General features: G+C 34.7%; 1 protein-coding gene across 1 annotated transcript in view; it reads left to right on the top strand.

The window, feature by feature from the left end:
• LOC149775324 (putative E3 ubiquitin-protein ligase HECTD4) overlaps window positions 1-23568 on the top strand; it is a 243898-nt gene that overhangs the window by 199772 nt on the left and 20558 nt on the right. Inside the window, exons 54-59 of the mRNA XM_089944036.1 lie at window positions 57-146; window positions 5255-5354; window positions 13958-14097; window positions 15086-15276; window positions 17266-17532; window positions 22859-23014. Coding sequence (XP_089800162.1) covers window positions 57-146; window positions 5255-5354; window positions 13958-14097; window positions 15086-15276; window positions 17266-17532; window positions 22859-23014 — 944 coding nt within the window. The remainder of the gene's footprint in view (window positions 1-56; window positions 147-5254; window positions 5355-13957; window positions 14098-15085; window positions 15277-17265; window positions 17533-22858; window positions 23015-23568) is intronic.

The following is a 23568-nucleotide window of genomic DNA, read 5'->3' on the forward strand; positions in this document are numbered from 1 at the left end:
TAAACTCACAACAACAAGATGTTATTTTTCTAAAATTCATTTATATTCTCCTTCAGATCACCAGTAACAGATAAAAATGGAAAAAGCAAGGGTAAGAAACCTCAGAAGATTACCAAGGAGAAGGTTGTCATGGTAACCACAGAAAAGTAAGTTTAAAATCCAAGGGGAAAAGTATAATAAAATTTGTGTTGCAGATTATGTTACATCTATCCAGTCATCCTCAGCATTATGGTTGAGAGATACTTTCTTTATTCTGGCATTTTCTTCCAGTTCTTTCATTCAGATTCTTGCGAGATTTGGTGAAGGATCTAAAAATGTTTGAAAGAAACTTAGACCAACAAGTCATTCTCTGCCACATTTTGTTATTTTCTGACATTACTAGTCATGGTGGGGAAAAATTTGTACAATGACAGGCATTGCTGACATGTTTTAGATAGTCTAACAAGAGTTCAGCAGTTGTTTGAAAAGACTTGATGCAGTGGAACCAAAGGAATTAGACTTACTGAATCCAAAGATCAGTCTAAATAATTTAACTTGTTTGTTGCAAAACACTCAGAATTTAATAGTTTTACCGGGCAGACCATTGTCCATTAAAGTTGCCACTGCACATTTGTTCTCTGCCATATGTAGTAGTGGCAAAAATAACTTCAGATGGCTGAGAACAAAACTTGTGCATCTAGAAGGTACTCTTATCTTCTAAATTTTCATTTGGAGAACTAAACTTTCAGATTGTTGGGATCTGAATTATTATGACATTTGGTTTTATCACTTTTTGAAGGCATTTATGTACTTATGTATTGTCTGTTTATATCTGATTACACAAAACATTTAGAAAATTTCATCACATTTTGTTGACTGATAAAATTCAGATGTGTGTGTCTGCCATATTTGTGGTCCTATAAGTCTATGTGGAATTTAAATTCAATTTGCAGACTTTTTAAATTTTCCATCCTTCATCCATATATAATTTGATAATGAGAATAAGACGAGGCCGGATCAAAATACATTGGCTTTGCCTTTTTACTTCATTCGAGAGAGAGAAAATAATAATAAATAGTAGATGGAATCAATTAAAATACATACCATGCTCCTTCAGTTTCAAAGTTTAAATATTTATATCCATATAGACTCTATTTATGTTAAATCACAAGAATGCACATTTAGCATGCTGTGTAATTTTTATGCAAGTACGACATCTCATTTCTCAACAAATAAGATTATCCTTTATCAGTAAGTGCACAGACACTTCCTGTAGCTACGTGGCATTTAGTTTTTGATCTTTGTTCATGCTAGTTGTTACTCTAAATTGCAGACAGTTCTTTCAGCAAGTACAAATGGTGTCACTGCTTGAGAAACTTAATGAATAAACACCTGGCATTTCCTTTCGATACATGGTAAAATATTCACAAAACCCTCTAAGTAGCATCATTTTCATATTGGTAGCCTCACTAATTTGATCTGGTCTGCTGAATCTTGCTCTAAGACAGGTGTGAGCTTGGATGACCTGATCACAGCTGTAGCATATTTAATGAGCATGTAAATAACACTGGAAAGCCATGTGGTTCTTTGGACAATGGATATTTTTACTAAAACTAGATGGAATTGTTTCCTCAAAAGTATTAAATGATAATGGAGGATGAAATAGCTATTGCACATGAGTAAGATCACAATCGTCAGGTAACTAAACAATTCAGATACAGTCATCCTTGAACCTCACTCTCTCTCATATTGTGGCATATTTTATTTGATTACTAATTGCAGGAAGAACACTATGATGGAATACCTGTCTTTGTCATAGTTATTCATCTTTTAACTTGTATGTGTATGTTCTAATGCACACATGTTAAATCAAATTTAAACAATTTATATTGCTAGTGCATGCTGATTTAGTGCAATTACATCTGATATATGTTAATTTTTAATACTGATGATGATGTAAATATTTTTAAATCCTTCTCAGTGTTGGTTCCTACATTTTTTCTTACACAATTTCTTCCCAAAAATAAAATATTATTTGTACACATTATTTTTCATGCTTTTGGAGAATTTTTTTACATAAAATTACATGACATAAAATAAACTGATTTTAATGTCATAATCCATATACAAGTCGATTCTTATTTTAAAAAATTCTCATTATCAAATTATATATGAATTTACATTTAAAAAATTTAAAGAATGCCCTCAGCTTTTAAAGATAATGCAGGAAAACAGTTTGTTTGGCATTGTTTATGAAGGTAAAGAAGTTCATCATGCCGTGGTCCTGCATTCACAAATATATATCATAGTGTAGTAGTCACTCACTGGAGCCTTTGTTTTCACTAGCATTAGAACAAAGCAAATGATACATATAAATTTATTAGTATGTGATGAAATTGAATCCATGATAATACTTGATTTATAACAGGAACCATGTCATAATGATTGCCTTTTACTGATACTGGGAGAGCTGTAGTTTTTAATATAAAATAATTTAACGCATCCCAGATAGGATGTTTTCATGAAATTTTTACCGGTATGTAAGCATAAATATTTATAAGTCACAAACACCGTAGCAGATGTTTTGTGTCTTGTTTGAAGAAAAAAATGAAAAGCTTATTAGGTATAAAAGCTCTTGATGCAAAAAATTAGAATGAGGCTCTTGTTTTTTAAAGACTTTTCATCTTATTTAATATTTAAAGCTACTCTAAAAGCCATTAATTTATTTGGTATACAAGCATTGTTTAACAAATATTGATACAAACACAGTTGTTTTTAAAAATTTGTGCACTCAGCATTATACCATTATTGTTGTTACATTTTCTCTTTATATCCAGAAATATGTATGAATAGGTGATATATTTTCAAAAAAATATTCAGGAATTGTACATTCATTTATCAGAATTGTGTCTGCAAATGAAATAATATTTTAAAAAAACAGCAGAGAAAAAGGTTGAGGAAAGAATGTTAACAGTAATGAAAAAGAAATAATGGCATATTAATATTATTTGGATAATTTAACATCTTCGGTTCACTTTTTTAAAAGTAAGCTGATTTCTCTCATATGCAATCTTTGTTTCAAGTATTTTTTCATGCTCAGCTCACTTTTTAACATTTAAGCTTATTTTCTGTCATAAGCAATCATTGTTTCAAGTATTTGAAAAAGATACCTTTATCTAAGTGATCTTATAAAATGTGTCTTGGTTTATTCAACTTGTGTTTCTATTGACTTTAGATTTTAGTCTTAAATAGTGAAATGTCAACTTCACTAGTTTCAACTATGATAGAAAATTTTATGTAGAGTAACTTAGTCCAACACTTATTTAAAAGACCATAGTCCATAAATTTTCCTTTCCTGATATTCCAAATAAACTGAAAGAAATTCTGATTTAAAAGGCTCTTCTTTGTCTGGATAATTGGCAGGTTAAAAGACAGTAAATCATACATGTGACAGAACAAGGATATCAAACCAATAAATCTACAAATTTTGTTCAGTAGACTGACTTTTAAACCAGCTTATCTTTTATCAACATCAATCATACATATTTTAAGGGATTGAAAAGAAAAAATTGGATTTTTTTATACATAATATGTATTCTCTTCATTTTATAATAAGACAACAACTTCTGAACATGAATCCGATTCTTATCGAAAGCAAGCACAGGTGGTGAACGCCTTAATGGAAAACTTTTATGTCATTCATTAGATCCTGCCAAAATGTGCAAGGATTTTGGAATACTTTCATGGCAGCTGATATTCAGGATAGTCTTTGCCACGTCCACACCAGCAAGCGTAAATGATGATCCATGCAATGCATCTCAAGCAAATAGGATGATTGCGTCTTCAGAAAATTTGTTTCACCATCATTCTTCCTTATGATAACAGAATCTCCATCATATGCCACACCATACGCTTCTTGCAGGGAAATCCTGTTTGAATCTCAATAAGCAATTAGTCATGCAGATATTATGGAGGCATTGGCTGCAGATAGATTGAGTTCCCATAACAAATCTCAATTCATCATCCTTCAGATATGCAGAGAATCAAATGGTTCTGCATTGATAAATCAGTAAACTCATCAAGCATAGTCCAAAAACTGTACTTTAATTCTGATACAGGACTGTACCATGCATTGCTCTAACTAACATATTCAATATCACAGACAGGAATTCAGTCACAGAACTGCGATCTGATACAGGTTTGACATAACATTTCCATTCAGCTGGCTCAGTTCATTCAAAGACATGCCCTTGCCAATATATTTCATATTCCTGGAAAGGATGCTCATAGCTTCAACTACCTTTTCTGTGGCATGGTTGAAATTAAATTCCATAATTGTTCTAGCTGCAGTTTTCCATAGTTAGCCTTGACAGTATGCATATGGTCCATGCTTGTGGCATGTGTTACCAGGGCTCATTTTCTAAATTTAACTGATGTCAGAGATTCAGAATCTTTCTTTAATCCATGTTTTAGCATGAAATGCAGATCATGAAATATAGTTTACTGTCATGGTAGAGACAGAAAAACTCTAGCCATTTTTGGAGAAAGTTTGACCTTTCTTGCAAGGTTGGCTTTTTCATAAGCTCTGTTCAGTCCACAATTTCCTTTCATCATTATGCAAATTGTACATCTGTGACTATCTACCACAATGATGAGAGATAAGGTTACATATAAAATGTTTGTTCATTGAAGTAATTGCATCATATCATTACACAGGTGATTTAGTTAATTGATTTTGTGAACAGTGCTGCCAAGTGCACCTTGCACCTTTTATTTCTCATATCACAGCTTACTCAGGAGATATTGAAGGGTGTAGATATTGCTGCAAAGCAACTTGTGGGTGGGGATGTCTTTATTAATTCTTTGTTGTTTTGTGATAGTGTTGTCATTACATGAACTTCAGAAAATAATCAGTTACTACTCAACAAAAGACTGCAAAAACAAAATGGACATTTCATTACTTTAATTGGTCATGTCCAGCAAAACTCAAAATCCCTGATATATATACAGCGAGAGAGATATTTATGTCATCATCTCTTGATGGCTGTAGCACTTAGCAATGTAAAGAAAAAGGTTCATGTTTTTGGAAGATTGAAGAAATAAGTAATTTACTTTAATACAGAATGTATTCACTTTTTGGATGGACTGATTTTGGTCTGAGTGTAAATTTCATGGTCTGATACAATAAATAAAATCGATATTATAAAATTAATTAGTAGGTACAATTTCTCCATATTAATATATACTAAATACACATGGATATTCTGTGTTTTAGAACTTCAGGGCGTGAAAAGAAATCCAAAGAGAAAGAGATGCCATTGGAAAAGGCAGGAAAGGATGTACAGACCTCTGAATCAGCAAGTAAAGGAGCAAAGGTCAGATCAAATATAAGAACTGTCCACCATCAGTTTAAACTTACATACTACCACTGTACCATTACTATCCCCATTTTTCTGCATGAAATCATTTGATGCACATAGGTGAATTAAACTTGCATAATACTACTGTACCATTTTCTAATGTGTAGTGTCTGTATCTAATGTCTTGTCCCAGAATAATGTTTCATCAGCTTCTGAAGTCAGATTTAATTAAAAACAAGAAGGAACCAGTAGCAAAACACAGATATTTTCTTTAATTTTCATGTCAATTTGACACACATTTTTGTCTCACCAGTAAAGTACCTACTAGAGTACCTCAGCACTAACATTATTGACTGGTACATAGTATTTATTTTCTCAGTGTAAAAATCAATATGTCATTATAAATAAACTAGTCTCAAACTTGCCAGCTCTTATGATTTTGCCATAAGTCTTACGAAAATTACCATTAAAATAAAGACTTACGGGATACTAGCAAACACTATGGAAAAATGATCGCTGCCGAAAAATCCAGATCATTGGTTCGTCCATGTTTGATTTGGATCCAGGTTTCATATTAGAATTAGTGAAATTAGTCAGGGAACCAGACTAACTTTGCAAAAGCACCCCAGACGTTTTAAACTGCACTTATTTGTTCATGCAAAGCGTCTACAAGATCAAACTTAATTATATAATTTTTTAAAAAATGGCTTCCAGAAAGAGATGCATCTTAAAGACGAAAGGGAAAGTAAGCGTTTAGAAATGTGTTAATAATCAACACAGAAGAATAAAAAGGAGTTATGAGATTCTTATGAATAAAAGCTGGAAAGGCACAGTTACATTTATTATACATCGTGTGCCAATTTGAGTATGTCTCGTGGCAGGAGATATGATTGCCGTTGTCATGAGAAATGGAAAAAGAGTTTCCAAGAATTACGTCAAGTTGAGATATAGCAACAAGCCATTGAACTGCATAGAATTTGGAGCTAAAGTTTGTGCAACTGTACTAATGGTAAATAAAGTCTATGTGTACTTTACATTTTTATAATGTTTATTGTCGCTGCATCAAACTTTTAATTACGTTTTCCAGCTTTACAATGGCAGTTATGGATATTTTGTTACACCTTACTGAAAACTGGTCAATCTTACAGAAAAAAAAATCAGCTGCCTTACTGAGATGGACTCGTCAGGGTTGGCAGGTCTGTAGTCTGTTAGACATTTATGTTTGAAATGGCAGCAGGGATAAGGGAAAAGAAAGATGCATTTTATTTGTTAATGGTTAATGTTTTGCCAAATACATTAAATTTAATAGAGGCTTTTATGACTCTACCTTTGCAAAAACGGATTCAACTGTATTGTCTTTAATATTTCATGTTTATTATTTTTTTCAGGAGTACTAACAGTTATAAATGAATATAATTCCAATATTCCACTCATTCTTAAGTACAAAACTGTGCATATATTTAATCTGAAAAAGTCTTTGCTTGAAAAATTAAACTACAGAGTTTTAAGTTGATTCTTATAGTTGATGGTGTACTGAAAAATAATAAACAATACTTTAGTTGAAGATGGGTGCAGGTAAATCAGACACTAGTATACAATCAACTTTGGAATTAAGTAACACAGTAGAAGAACAGTACTCTTTAAATTTGAATTTGCAGTAGTCTAAATCTGTAATGTAAGTATTTTTTGGCACAAATTATGATCCAGCCTCTACTTTATTGCCATATCAACCATTACCAGCCTTATTTACCACTATTAATTACCCATCATACAGCATATAAACCATTACACTGGACAAATTTTTACAAAAGTCATGTTACTGAAATAAAATTAGTCAATTCTTATCAATTTTTATGTGCTGAACACGAATATGACAGTCAAATTGCAAAATTGGCTCTAGTTTTTTTGTAATCTGCAAGAAATTAATGTTTACATAACGAAATGCATTCCAATAGTAAAAGGTCAACTGTAATAGCCTACCTATAAAAAATCAAGTCATTGACTACATCTTAGATTTCTTCGCCTGTCTCTTGTACAGCTGTTCGGGAGCATCTCTGAGGAGTGTCCAGCAGTAGTCAGCCAGCATTGTAGTGGACCATTTTCCCTGGTATCTTTGTTCCATTGTTGCGATATCTTGATGAAAACGTTCGCCGTGTTCATCACTAACAATACCACAGTTGCTAGGAAAGAAATCCAAATGGGAATGAAGGAAGTGAATCTTTAGAGACATATTGCAGCCAAGTTTCTTATACTTCATCAACATGTCTTCTACTAGTTCCTTATAGTTTTCTGCCCTAACATTTCCGAGGAAGTTTGTAGAAACTAGGCGAAAAGCATTCCATGCTTGTTTCGCGTCACCTTCCAGCAAGTTGTTGAACCGGTCATCTTTGAAAAGCTCTCGAAGCTGAGGACCCACAAAAACTCCCTCTTTAATCTTTGCTTCGCTGAGTCGAGGGAATTTTTCATGCAGGTATCGGAATGCTGGCAAAGTCCGGTCAATGGCTTTCACGAAGTTCTTCATCAAACCTAGTTTGATGTGAAGGGGTGGTAGCAAGATTTTCTGAGCCTCAACCAGAGCTGGGTGTTGGATATTCTTCTCTCCAATGGCTACATTCTGCCTGTGAGTCCATTCCTTCCTCATGTAGTGCATTTCCCTTGCTCGGCTATCCCACTCGCATAAGAAACACATGTATTTTGTATATCCTTGCTGCAGTCCCATTAAAAGGGCAACTACCTTCAAATCACCACAGAGGTGCCAGCTGTACTTGTTATACTCAATGGAATTCAGTAGCTGCCTTAAGTTATCGTATGTCTCTTTCATGTGGACAGCATACGCTACTGGAATAGATGGAAGAATGTTTCCATTGTGCAAAAGCACAGCCTTGAGACTCAGTTTCGAAGAGTCCACAAATAGTCTCCATTCTTGTGGGTCATGAGTGATTTTTAAAGCATTCATGAGGCCCTCAATATCGGAACAGAATATCAGATTACTTTCCTTTCTGAAGAAAGGCTCCAATTGCTGGTGGCGCTTTCGATATGCAGTAATTGTGACATCTTCTTCTAGAAGATTCCATTGTTGGAGTCTTGATCCTAGCAATTCTGCCTTGTTCTTTGATAAGTCCAAATCACGAATCAGGTCATTTAGTTCTTCCTGTGTTATTCTGTGTGGGGTTGATGATGCACCACAGTGAAAATCTGGATCACTGCATGCTGATGGACCAGGAGAAGAACAGGTCGACTCACCTTTGTCTTCGTCAGATGAATCAAGAGAATATTCTGCTGGAGGTTCTGGAATAGGAAGTCCCTCACCATGTGGAACTGGTCTCAATGCAGACGGAATGTTTGGGTAGACTATTCTCGACTTCTTTCGCTTCATTATTCCGCCGGAAAGAGGAGGAACCAAGCAGAAGTAACAGTCATTTAGGTGGTTGCTTGGCTCTCTCCACACCATTGGGACTGCAAACGGCATTGATGACCTTTTGCAATTCAACCACTGTGAAAGCTGTGTTGTACATGTAGCACAGCATATATGCGGAGCCCAAGGCTTGTCTTGGTCACCAACCTTGCATCCGAAGTAAAGATGATATGCCTTCTTCACTTGAGAATTGATACTTTTCTTCTGGTTGGCAAATGTCACTTCCCCACAAATATAGCAAAAATTGTCCGCGGTATTAACACACTTTCGAGGCATTACTGTTCTTTATTGTACGTAAATGGATAAAATAATAAGTTTTATGTAACAGTAGCTTGAACTGTCTCGCACAACATCTAAAATATTTTAAATGCTGAACCTATCTGATTGGGCTTTATATAGTACACTGCTTACGTCAGCTTCAGCAGCCGCCTGGCATTAGTATAATAGGCCTACACATGTATAGTACACTGCTGACGTCAACTTACTTCAGCAGCCGCATGGCATTAGTATTGCATTGCATCAGAAAATGATGCAATCAGCTGTGGATGATGTGAGCATGATGGTATTATGCAATGTTACATCATTATTCCGGATGTTGCTGCAGTCCTACTGGAGAAATTTACACAGTGAAACATAGAAAATGAGGTATATGAATATCTTCAAAACGAGAGCCAATACAAATTTTTCACGGTTATATTCGTGTTCGGCACACCAAAATACTACAGATTAGGGCCTTTTCAAGTCAGTAATGATTTCACTGTTGACTAGTGTTATCAGCCTTATTTTCCACATTTATTTTGGGGCCTCGAGTGCCCATTACGGATCGCTGCCATCTCACCTTTGTCTGCATGGGTTCGAGTCTTGGATTCAGCCAGTGTGGGTATGTGAGAAAGCTTGCCAGTAGCTTCTCGTGGGTCAATAGTTCTTTCCGGGGTTTTCCCAGGTTCTTCCTCCATCATTAATACTGGCCGCCATGTATAGCCTATCATGTGCTGAAAAATGTCGTTAAACCACACAACACCAACACCATCCACATTTATTTCACATCATTCATCATATAAACCATATACAGTGGTCCCCCTCATGAATGACCCCCCCCCCCCAACCAGTGACCACCCACTCTTTATGGCCAGAATCCCTTGGCACTGATGAATTTGTGTTCAAAAGTACTCAAAAGTTCAAAAGGCCACCCCTCTAACTAGACCAGCAGTCAACATATTCATGCACAAATGTAAAATTTACCCCTCACAAGAGGCCACATTTTATAATTAATGTGTCCAGAACTAATATTTAATTAAGGTAAAGTAAGTAATCTGATTAACTTTCGTAATGTCTGTTTCTGGATGTCATATTTTCATTACTGAAAGAAATGTTGGCTAAAGTACATGTACCACTAAGGTTATTATATCATTTGTGCTGACATTTACAGGAAATGGGGTCAGCAATGTTTTTAATAGAACTTTGGGCTTCACACAGCAGATTTTTTTAAAAAATTGACAAGTACAATCAGATGTAATTGTCAAGATCATAACATAGTGAGAGAGAAATAGGGTCAGCAATGTTTTGATAGAGCCTTGGGCTTCACACAGCAATTTAAAAAAATAATAATTGACAATTAAGACCAGACGTAATTGTCAAGATCATAACATGGTCAGATAGGCTAAATATAGAAATTAAACCAGAACAAAACAGGGTACCAGACAAAGACTGAAAAATCATGTGACAGTACATGTATCACTTCTTTTATATATAAGGCATTTCATTTACAAAGTTTCATCTGCAAAATTAAATTGCAGTACTGTACATTTACCAACATGGGAATAAATCATTACAAAACTTTAACATATCATCAGGTAAATGAAGACAAAATACTTTCGAAGAAAAAGTAAAAGTTATTCAACTTGACAACATTGGGGGAGAGTTCACTTGCCGAAAAATACTGTTGGGAGACTCAGATAAACAAGATTGAAAGGATAAGAAGAATATTCTATAACAGTGGGAAAATGGAATAAAGGAAAAGACAACTATTTGTAATACGAAACAACGTATGTACCAAGATTTAAATAAGGTTTTTAATGGTTTTTAATGTACCTGCCATGAAACCCACTCACATTTCATGCCTAAGATTTAGAACTGTTAATTTATGTTACCTTGAAATAACTCTGTTTTAAGACGAGAAGAACATTTTAATAATTTATGCTACTTTTACATGAAGATATTAATTGCTTTAAGTTATATGTAGCTTTCCTACCATATACACATACATATACATACACATCTCATATAGTCCCCCTCTGGGAAGGCCACCAATCTTATAAACCATTTTCCCAGTGCAGAAGGGGTAGCCACTGTAAACCATTATCAGCCTTATTCACCACTATTTATTACCCATCATACAGCATATAAACCATTATAAGCCTTATTCACCACTATTTATTACCCATCATACAGCATATAAACCATTTTCAGCCTTATTCACCACTATTTATTGCCCATCATACAGCATATTAACCATTATCAGCCTTATTCACCATTATTTCTTACCCATCACACAACATATAAACCATTATCAGCCTTATTCACCACTATTTATTACCTATCATATAGCATATTAACCATTATCAGCCTTATTCACCACTATGTATTACCCATCATGTAGCATATAAACAATTATCAGTCTTATTCACCACTATTTATTACCCATCATATAACATAAACCATTATCAGCCTTATTCACCACTATGTATTACCCATCATATAGCATATAAACAATTATCAGTCTTATTCACCACTATTTATTACATATCATGTAGCATATTAACCATTATCAGCCTTATTCACCACTATTTATTACCCATCATACAGCATATTAACCATTATCAGCCTTATTCACCACTATTTATTACCCATCATATAGCATATAAACAATTATCAGCCTTATTCACCACTATTTATTACCCATCATATAGCATATAAACCATTATCAGCCTTATTCACCACTATTTATTACCCATCATACAGCATATTAACCATTATCAGCCTTATTCACCACTATTTATTGCCCATCATACAGCATATTAACCATTATCAGCCCTATTCACCATTATTTCTTACCCATCACACAACATATAAACCATTATCAGCCTTATTCACCACTATTTATTACCTATCATATAGCATATTAACCATTATCAGCCTTATTCACCACTATGTATTACCCATCATATAGCATATAAACAATTATCAGTCTTATTCACCACTATTTATTACCCATCATATAACATAAACCATTATCAGCCTTATTCACCACTATGTATTACCCATCATATAGCATATAAACAATTATCAGTCTTATTCACCACTATTTATTACATATCATGTAGCATATTAACCATTATCAGCCTTATTCACCACTATTTATTACCCATCATACAGCATATTAACCATTATCAGCCTTATTCACCACTATTTATTACCCATCATATAGCATATAAACAATTATCAGCCTTATTCACCACTATTTATTACCCATCATATAGCATATAAACCATTATCAGCCTTATTCACCACTATTTATTACCCATCATACAGCATATTAACCATTATCAGCCTTATTCACCACTATTTATTGCCCATCATACAGCATATTAACCATTATCAGCCTTATTCACCATTATTTCTTACCCATCACACAACATATAAACCATTATCAGCCTTATTCACCACTATTTATTACCTATCATATAGCATATTAACCATTATCAGCCTTATTCACCACTATGTATTACCCATCATATAGCATATAAACAATTATCAGTCTTATTCACCACTATTTATTACCCATCATATAACATAAACCATTATCAGCCTTATTCACCACTATGTATTACCCATCATATAGCATATAAACAATTATCAGTCTTATTCACCACTATTTATTACATATCATGTAGCATATTAACCATTATCAGCCTTATTCACCACTATTTATTACCCATCATACAGCATATTAACCATTTTCAGCCTTATTCACCACTATTTATTACCCATCATATAGCATATAAACCATTATCAGCCTTATTCACCACTATTTATTACCCATCATACAGCATATTAACCATTATCAGCCTTATTCACCACTATTTATTACCCATCATATAGCATATAAACAATTATCAGTCTTATTCACCACTATTTATTACATATCATGTAGCATATTAACCATTATCAGTCTTATTCACCACTATTTATTACCCATCATACAGCATATTAACCATTATCAGCCTTATTCACCACTATTTATTACCCATCATATAGCATATTAACCATTATCAGTCTTATTCACCACTATTTATTACCCATCATACAGCATATTAACCATTATCAGCCTTATTCACCACTATTTATTACCCATCATATAGCATATAAACAATTATCAGTCTTATTCACCACTATTTATTACCCATCATATAGCATATAAACAATTATCAGTCTTATTCACCACTATTTATTACATATCATGTAGCATATTAACCATTATCAATCTTATTCACCACTATTTATTACCCATCATACAGCATATTAACCATTATCAGCCTTATTCACCACTATTTATTACCCATCATATAGCATATAAACAATTATCAGCCTTATTCACCACTATTTATTACCCAGCATACAACATCTAAACCATTATCAGCCTTATTCGCCATTATTTATTACCCATCACACAGCTTATAAACCATTATCAGCCTTATTCACCACTATTTCTTACCCATCATACAACATATGAACCATTATCAGTCTTATTCACCACTATTTATTACCCATCATACAGCATATTAACCATTACCAGGCTTATTCACCACTATTTATTACCCATCATATAGCATGTAAACCATTATCAGCCTTATTCACCACTATGTATTACCTACCCATCATACAGCATATAAACCATTATAAGCCTTATTCATCACTATTTATTACCCATCATACAGCACATAAACCATTACCAGCCTTATTTACCACTGTACATTACCTATCATACATCATGCATTTTTCCTAACCTTCCAGTATGACATATTTTTAGGTCACGCTAATTGCCATTTGACTGTTGTGAGATTTCTTTACCTTATGATTGATTGATGATTTCAGAGTTATATTTGGACAAATGAAGATATTTTCAGTTTGATTTGATTTACAGGGTGTGTCAAAAGAAAAAGAGGAGTCTAAATGCCTGACACTAGATGGATTCTTGCAGTATGTGGTTGACTTGGCCAAACAGGATATTCGTGCTGTATGGAGAGCTCTGCTAGCCTGTGGTTTTGACATACATCTTGAGAGGTACTTGCTTTGTGTGTGTGTGTGTGTGTGTGTGTCTATATATATATATATATATATATATATATATATATATATATATATATATATATTATTAAAAGTGCTGACTCAATGGCATGTAATATATTTACCCACATGAAATGCAGATTTCATTGTGAACAGTGCAGAATTATTGGCAGGTACAGTAAAAGCCATCTTGAGTGACCACCAGATTTTTGAGACCAGTATCTGCATGCACAGATCTAATGATTATATTGTTTTATGACCTCTTATGAGAAACTGCCTGTCTATAAAAGACCATTATTTTTTGGCAGAAGGGGTGGTTTTTACAAGACAGGTTATACTGTATTATTTTTGCTTGTATGAAATGCACATTTAATTGTGAAAGTGCAGACTAAAAAATGGCAGGTACTTTATTTACCTGCATGAGCTGTGCATTTCATTGTTAAAAGTGCTGAATCAATTGCAGCTACTGTATTTACCTGTTCAGAATAAACATTTCATTGTCAAAAATGCAGACTAAATGGCAGTTAAAATCTACATTTCATTGGTGAAAATTGCAGACTTGATTGCAACTTATGTGTTTACCTCTGTGAGATGTACATTTCACTGTGAAATCTGCAGACTCAATGGAAAGTGCTATATTTACATGTGTGAAATGCACATTTCAGTGTAAAAAGTGCAGACTCAGAACTACCATTGCAAACTACACCAGTAGATCAGGGTTTGTCTTATTTGTTTGAAATTGTTAGCTTAACGAATGTAGACCCTGATCTACTGGTGCATTGTGCAAAGGCAAATATGAGTCGAGACTATTTGCATTGGGTGGGTATATATTACACAAGCAGATGAGTAAAGTTGTGAGTTTTTGGAGCATCTGCTACTTTCAGACATGTGTTGCAGTTTTAAGACAATGATCTATTCATTCCTATTAAAGTCATTTTAAATTACTCAGAATGGTATTGTATGACATTACTGCACTGCATTACAGGTGTGCATGTCTGGACACCAGCCAAGCCCAATATATGGCCAAGCAATGGACACAAGAAATGGACACTGCACTGGTGCAGCTGGTCAACTCCCAGTGTCAGAAGCTAACTGTCTCTCCAGCCAGAATCCACCCCCATGAGGTGACCATCAGTGATAATGAACTTGCCAGTGAGAGATATGCCTGTCTACAAGGTAAGTAGTTAGACTATTTCCTTTTGTAAATTCTATTCTTGAAGTTTTATGTGTAAAACCTAGATGGAATGGTTGCAATATACCCATTTTGCACCTTTGTGGTCCCAGATTTATTTCCTGGTTTCAGTACTTCTTCCTTGTTCTCTAGTTTCCTTTACATGGTAGAGCACATCATACCACCACTTGAGTGGGCAGGAGCATGCTGTATAAGTTACAATTTTTGGCATCCATGATATAAAGTTCTTAAAATTTAAACTGTCTGCTTCAGTGGCAAGAATGACATTATATGTTGTGCAGAAACCCTATCTCAAAAGAGCTTATAAAAAGTAACAAATATGCCACCACTGAAATCCTTTTTCACAGAAACTGCATCAAATGGGAATAAAGCGACCACTGAAATACTTTTTCGCAGAAGCTGCATCAAATGTAAATAAAGCGATATGTGCCAAGACTCAGTTTCCCATCTTTTTAGTCGAACGTGATCTCCCTTTTCTGTTTCATGTTTCAAATCTAGTCAAAATAATGTTCTGTGACTTGAAAATTGCACAAACATTCTAATGCAAATGGACAAAAATACTAAACATAGTGACCCAAGTTTTATGTTATCATTTGAATAAGAAAGCAAAATATGGTGTTGCAATAAACAAAAATCATCATTCTCATTAAAAAGACAAATGTTCAAGGGTGTAATAAAATGCTGACAGTTTAGGTTGTGTTTTTCACAAGATTGTAAACAGGATATTCATAAAACTCCTTGAAATAAAATCACGTTTGTATAATAATAATAATAATATTAATAATGACAACACCACTATTGATGGTAATGATAATGTTGACAAACTAAAGTTTATGGAAATTAGGCTTAAAGTTACAAAAGGTCTGATGGTATAATGTATGCATCAGTGCTTCATGCTAACTAACATTGAATCAACATCTTGGGAGTGCTCCACAAAATGCTGACTAATCTTATTATTTAGGTTGCCTTATCTCCTGTTTCAATATCGATAATTATCAGCTGTTGATGGATACATATCAGAACTACATACCAACTCCCAAAGAAGAACTTCCTATATTCAACCCAGACTGTATGAATCTTGGGCATTTCAGGAAAGCAGTCAGCATCCTGAATCTATCTACAGGCAGGAAACGATTTAAACTCCATGGACTCAACAGAGTTGTAGTGATATTGCCACATTCCAATGCAGACACCAAAAAGGCATTTTCCATTCTGAGGAAAGTTCTGGCTGTCTCAGAATGGAAACCGGATTCCAGTAAAAGTACATTATGTCCTAAGTGTAAAAATCAACAATGATGAGGACTGTCACAAATGTAATCCAGATAATCATCTCCTTTAGAGATGCAAAAAATGCATGCTGTATATATATATGATGAGGAGTATGAATGGCAACAAGTTACTATGAAAGGACTGATGCAATGAAATGATGTGCATATTTTAATATTTTTTATAAAAAAAAGGAAATTTGTTCAGTAGTTGTTTTTGTCCATTTGTGTGCTAAAATAAGGTTGATGAAAATCCTCTTTGCTTCCAAAGTCAAAACTCCATACCAGATTTTGCAAATCTTTGACCTGCGCACTCTGTTACAAACATGTATGATTCATTTAATCATTTAAACTATCTGATTATTGTTATTGCTGTGAAAATTTTCATCTTTCAAGTTACATGTAATATTAGCAAAAATTAAGACAGTAAGTGCCATTTGGACCCTAATGCTTGCATGTTATAATGGCTTCTTTACATCGAGGCTGCCAGGAGTAAGCAGCTTCACACTGGTGAAAATCTTGTAGCCATTTACCAGGCATGGGGTGTGTGTGTGATCCCTGGCATATTTCAGTTGAAGCAATTTACTCGGGGATAATAGTAGCAAGATCCAGGGTGAACTAGTTCACAATGCTGACCATATGATTTCTATTCTCATTGTCATCCTCAGACTGTGTATTGATTTTTTTCTTCTCTTTTGCCTGTTTCAGGAGTGCCAATAGAGAGTATACGCCTACGCTTTGCCCTCCTTCAGTCCTTGAACAACACTTTAGAGACATTCTTCCTCCCTCTGATTGACCTGCGTCCAAGTGAGACTTACAGTCGAAGTACTGCAGCTCTTATCAGTAAAGTTAGATATCTGATCTTCTATGATACCAAGATTACTTTCATGAATCGACTTTTGAATGCCACTGCAAAGAGAAAACCTGACCAAGCAATGCCAGAAATTATCCTGGATCCTCTGGAAATCTTGAAAGGTATTATTAGAAATGCCTATGATGATTGAAATGATCATGATTTGATATTATGGCATCACTTCAGAATCAGTCAAGAATGTATTTTCTTTACTAAACATTCTTCTCAGGTAAGTATTTTGTGCCAGTATGGTATGAATGTTGTACATCTTATAATGATCATACTTGCCAATACTGTGAATTATTTTTAATATTGTGAATATTATTTTTAATGGTTTTGCAAATTATGTTTCTTCAGATATGTTACCTGATCACAGTAGCTTCTGAGTACTACAACTACCTTGTAAATCCAGCCCTTTCAGCTAAAATTTCATTATGGGAGCAAAATGTTGTTTGGCCACATATGTGGCAGTCAGACAGAATGATCTTCCATTGATATAGAAATTGGTGCCAAATTCCTTTTATACTTAAGTTATTATTTCCACTCAACCTTGCAAACAGATTTGAGGAATTTTGGTTTGCTTTGCTTTGTGCTCTATGGAAGAGCAACACAAGTAAGTTATTTAATGCCAAGGCAATTGGAGTAAAGTGCCTTGCCCAAGAACACACCCCAGTAGATTGGAATTGCTTGGACACATAAGCTTAGATACAAAAAATGCAAGTGAGAAAAGTCATGGATAAACAACTTGATAAATCTTGCTGCAGAATCCCAAAGAAATAGAGATATTTCCTCACCTATTCAAGCAGCCATGACATCAGACGTTTCACCCAAATCCAGAACTGTTGAAAAAGCATGTCTGGATCATATTAAATAAACCTTCAAGAATAAACAGTCCTTATAATGAGTTGTGGAGATTATCACATGAGGAGGAAGTCTCTCCAGTTTGAAAAGCTTGTGAGGGGAAGTGGAACATTTTCTCACAATGGCATGAGTGTGGACACATTTTTCTGCTTACAGTATCTATGCCACCAAATAGCTAACTTCCTACTTTACCGGCAGAGTGGTGTAGAGCACTCAGTGTTATGGATCACTGCCATCTCACCTCTGTCTGCGTGGGTTCAAGTCTTGGGTTCGGCCAATGTGGGTATGTGAGAAGGCTTGCCAGTAGCTTCTCATTGGTCAGTGGTTCTTTCTGGAGTTTTCCTGGGTTCTTCCTCCACCATTAATACTGGCCGCCATGTATAGCCTATCTTGTGCTGAAAAATGGCGTTAAATCATACAACAACTCTAACTCTTTATTGAGAAACAATTCCAGTCATGTCAAAAGGCTACTGTTCAACAATCTGTGACATGTTGCATAATCACTGTATAGTGGATAAGCAAAAGGCATTGACTCTATGCCCAATGGAATCTACTGAGGTTGCTAAACTGGCCAAATATGACACTGTTTGAACCACTCTCAAGAGCATCTTTGGATCACCTCTAGTATAAGATTGCTTCCTATTATTCACTACAGCTGGCAGACTCAGCTTGCTGTTATATCTGAACTGCTTACAGATGCAATGGGATGGATCAGTTTCACTCGTGATGTCCCATGCTTTCGTTGCTAAGAAGTGGCTCCCGCTCATGGGCAATCAGTCTTTTGTGGTGAAACCTCTTTCTAGCCTGAACCCAGTGAGTCCTTGAAACAAGTCAGTACAAAGAGAGAGAGAGATCCCACTTATCTGACCTCAGAAAAGGAATCCAATGTGATACCGGAGCACAGCTTCTATCATCCTGGGGAAGAGAGGTTATCTATTTTCCATATGAAAAATTCAAAATCAGACTTGTTACACATCTTAACCCATGAAGTTAGGGCAGCCAAAGAAGTCTTGCATTCAAGCAAAACTGTTCCCATTATACTAGATGCTTGATGGAGGTCAGAGTTGACTTTCTCTGGCTTTTACTTCAGAGATCTTTCCTCCCACAAGGCTCTATTAGATCTGTTGAGACCTATCACCACAGTGCAACGGTTCTAGGACAGAACATCACAGACAAAAAGTCACAGACAGAAGGTTACAGGACAGAAGTCACAATTTGAATTTTCACTATTATGAATTACTTGTAAGATAAAATATCACAGGACATAAGGTTACACATTGCATTTTATAATCTTACAGGTTTTTATATGAACAACACAACTTTATTAATTGTACCTTCTTAATTTAGAGATTAACATAATAATCAAAGTATTAGCCATATGATTTTTAACATTATCAAGATATAGCAGTTTGTAACAAAATGATCACATTGTTGTAACTGTCACTATTAATGCAAAAGTTAATTATTTAATTTAATTGATTAATAGTCTTTTTCCAAAGTAATTGGAGAGTGAAACAATTTTTACATGTATATCATTATCAAATTACCTTTCCTTCTAAGAGTAAGTGTTAATTAAACTTAGGTGTTATATGCTTGTTTTACAATTTGCTCATAAGACCGTTGTTGCTAAATAAGTACAATTTGCATATGAAGCCTCAATTCATTGTGATCATTAATATTAATAATTAACAATAATAGAAGACAATGATTTAATTCATTTTTAAGCAATAAATTTGCGAAAAGTCGGTGTGACTTTATGTCCTTTGACGTTTTGTCCTGCATGCCCACATTACTATCATAATTCAAATTATAGTTTATTGTCCTTTGACTTTCTGTCCATTTACCATGTGTGACAGGTTACCTTTTGGGGTCATTTGTGAGCTTCTAACAGATGCAGCATTATGAATTTCACTGGATTTGTGGGAGAAAATATTTTCTCTTTTCCTAAAGCCATTTATATTGTTCAGGGGCTTCAAAAACTTGACCTCAATACTTATTTTTGGCCTGCAGATCCTTAGTGGTGCCAACATTAACACTGAGTTCTGATATTTGGAGCCTGTAAAACTTTTCACTTTCTGTCAGCGGTTCAGAGACTGTGCCTTTCAGTCTCTCAACCTCTTCACTAATTTCCTCTTGCATCTTCAAGATAGTATCACTGAGCTTCAATGAGATGTTCAAGAGTAGATTTGGAGGTAGCTTCCATGATGAGATATTTTGATTGCTTATTAATCTTGCAAGGCCTTGTTTCCCAAGACATTCAACTAATTATCCAGCGTTGTCTCAATAATCTCCATTCTATCCACCACTGTGTCAAAACATCCTGCTCTCCAAGAACAATCTCAGCCTGATAAAATGTCTTAAGGAAGTTTGATGTTGGGATACCACACCATCAAATGAACATGAACACACATTGCCTATGGCCTTACTGCTCTTATTTTTCTTCTGCTTCTCTGATTGGGAGTCATTTTTTCCTCCTTACTTTGGCATGTTTAGTAAGTTTTAGCACAATGAAAAACAAGGTGGAAGTATAGTGTACTGGAGATAAATTATGCAACACACTGTATGAACAGCAATACATACATACATACATACAAACATACATACATACATACATACATTGCAATGCAATGCAATGCAACACACACATACAAACATACATACATTGCAATGCAATGCAATGCAACACATACATACATACATTGCAATGCAATGCAATGCAACACACACATACATACATACATATATACATACATTGCAATGCAGTGCAATGCAACACATACATACATGCAATGCAATGCAATGCAACACATACATACATTGCAATGCAGTGCAACACGCATGCATACATACATACATACATACATACATACATACATTGCAATGCAATGCAACACACACATACATACATACATACATTGCAATGCAATGCAACACATACATACATACATACATACATACAGTGGCCATTTTAGTTATGTACTTGCACATGCAATCTGAGGGAAGGTTAAAAATGATAATGTACTTAAAGGTTTATCAGACTGGAACCCAGATGTTCAGGAGTCACTTAGAATATAATATTACTAAAAGGAATTACACCAGACTATCGTAATACAAACAGACCAGATATTATTTTTAGTACAGTAAATGAACATATAGTCACAGGACAAATAGCAGCAAAAAAGTCACAGATACACATGGGAAAGAAAGTTGTACTACTAACAAATCACAATTTGAATTTTCTTAGTAATGGTGGATATGTTGGACAAAAAGTCACCAAACATGAAGTCACTTTGAATTTTATAATGTTGCAAGGTGCATAGGACAAAATGTCATAACTGCACTTAGGACTTAGGACATAGTCCCAACCAGACGTACATGTATAACATAAAGTCACAAAATGAAAAGTCAATATAGAATAATTTTTTTCAATTAGTTTTTAATGGTGTGACACACTTAATGGTTAGAGATCAACCTCAGATGCAGGAAGTCACAAGTTTGAACCCCAGCCAAGTCCTAACAAAGACTTATAAAAATGGTACTAGTAGCTGCTTCACTTGGTGCTCAGTATTAAGCGGTTAGTGCTAAAACTGGTCGGCCTGGTGTCAGGATAATGTGACCAGGTGGGACATGATACTACATGTCTGTGAAATTGGTTTTAAATGCTAAGTAGTGCAGTAGAAACCCAAGTTATAAAGAGTACCACATTGCCAAGTTGTACAGAAGAGACTACAGAATTTGCATACTGATAATATTTCATGCAGGATGACCATTCCAGTTTTTTCATGGTGTTGCTATGAACATGTGACTGACAAGAAATACAGCAATGCACCGAGTATTATGAGACTAAGACTGTATTAACCATTTAAATGAAATTATTAAATGAACTGTTGCATTAGTAGTGACTGTTACAAAATTGTGAATATTTTGTTAGTACTGTGTATAATCTTTTTTTTGGTTGCAAAATATTATAAAACATCTTCAGAATAGTAAAATCATGATGCTGATACTTTGTTTATTATATTAATATGTCAATGAAGCATCCTGCTCAGATGCGTGAGGTCGTGAGTTCGATCCCTGGTCAAGCTATACCAAAGACTTACAAAAGTGGTACTAACAGCTGCCTCGCTTGGCACTCAGCATTAAGAGGTTAGTGTTAGGAATGGTCGGCCTGGTGTCAGAATAATGTGACAGGGTGGGACATCATGCTACATGTCTGCGTCTTGATGCCCCAGTGCTAGTCATCACTATAAACCGTCACACTGCAGACATCGTAGCGATATGACTGAAAAATTGTTAAAGCTATGTTAAAGATCCAGATACACACACACACACATGTCAATGAAGTTGTAATTAATTATTGTCATATGCAAACCTGCAACACAAAAAATTTCAAAGTTTGACTTTATGTCCTGTGACTTTATTCCTTCATGTCTCTCATAATAATGAAAATTCAAAATTTGAATTTTTGTCCGATGACTTTCTGTCCTAAATTCATTTTTTTCACCACTACTATTCTCTGTTTTTCATGCACCAGTATTTAACTTTTACTAAGTATTTTATAAACCAATAGTAAATATTGTTTTTCAGGAGAGAAGTTCACCAGTCTAGAGACAACTTTCTGCCAGGCTTACAGACAGCTACAGAACATCCCTTCCAGCCAGTTCTGTGTCAAATTGGCCAGTGGAGGTGACCCCACTTACTCCTTTAATGTCAAGTTTACCGGAGAGGAGGTCCATGGAACCAGTAAGAGCTAAGAGACTTTTGTCAATTTTATTCTGTGCTATAACTTTTCTAGCACTTCTCAAAGATTTACAATTGGCCCAAATCATATAGGTTATTGACCACCATTCCAAAATCTGATATTTTAAACTTGTGTAGAATTACCAGTTACCAGTTAATCTATAATTAATTCTCCAAAAATTATTTTCAATTAAATCTTTCCAAAACTAATAAACCTAAAACTGATTACAACTCATTCTCAAACTGGTCTGAATTCAGGATAGAAGTATGTGAACATTGTGCATGTGTGTAGGGTGAAAAAATATGAGAATAGTAATAAATGGTTCTGCCACATTTTTTAATTGAAACATTTCAATCAACATGCACAAGAAATTGCAGGCATATTTTCTCCTGTAGTATACACTGTTGGTTGTATGCAACCATAAGAGGAAAGGCAAAGAATTTCTAATCTTGTGAAATAATTGGTTTCAGAACTAATAAAAAACTGTAATTGGTCAGAATTAGTCACCTGCATGACTAAGGGTGGTGTTTGCATGGGATGTCGCAAGACATATTTT

The sequence above is a fragment of the Sinohyriopsis cumingii genome, chromosome 19, assembly GCF_028554795.1.
Source record: "Sinohyriopsis cumingii isolate HCF-2022 chromosome 19, ASM2855479v2, whole genome shotgun sequence".
Taxonomy (NCBI): Eukaryota; Metazoa; Mollusca; class Bivalvia; order Unionida; family Unionidae; genus Sinohyriopsis; species Sinohyriopsis cumingii.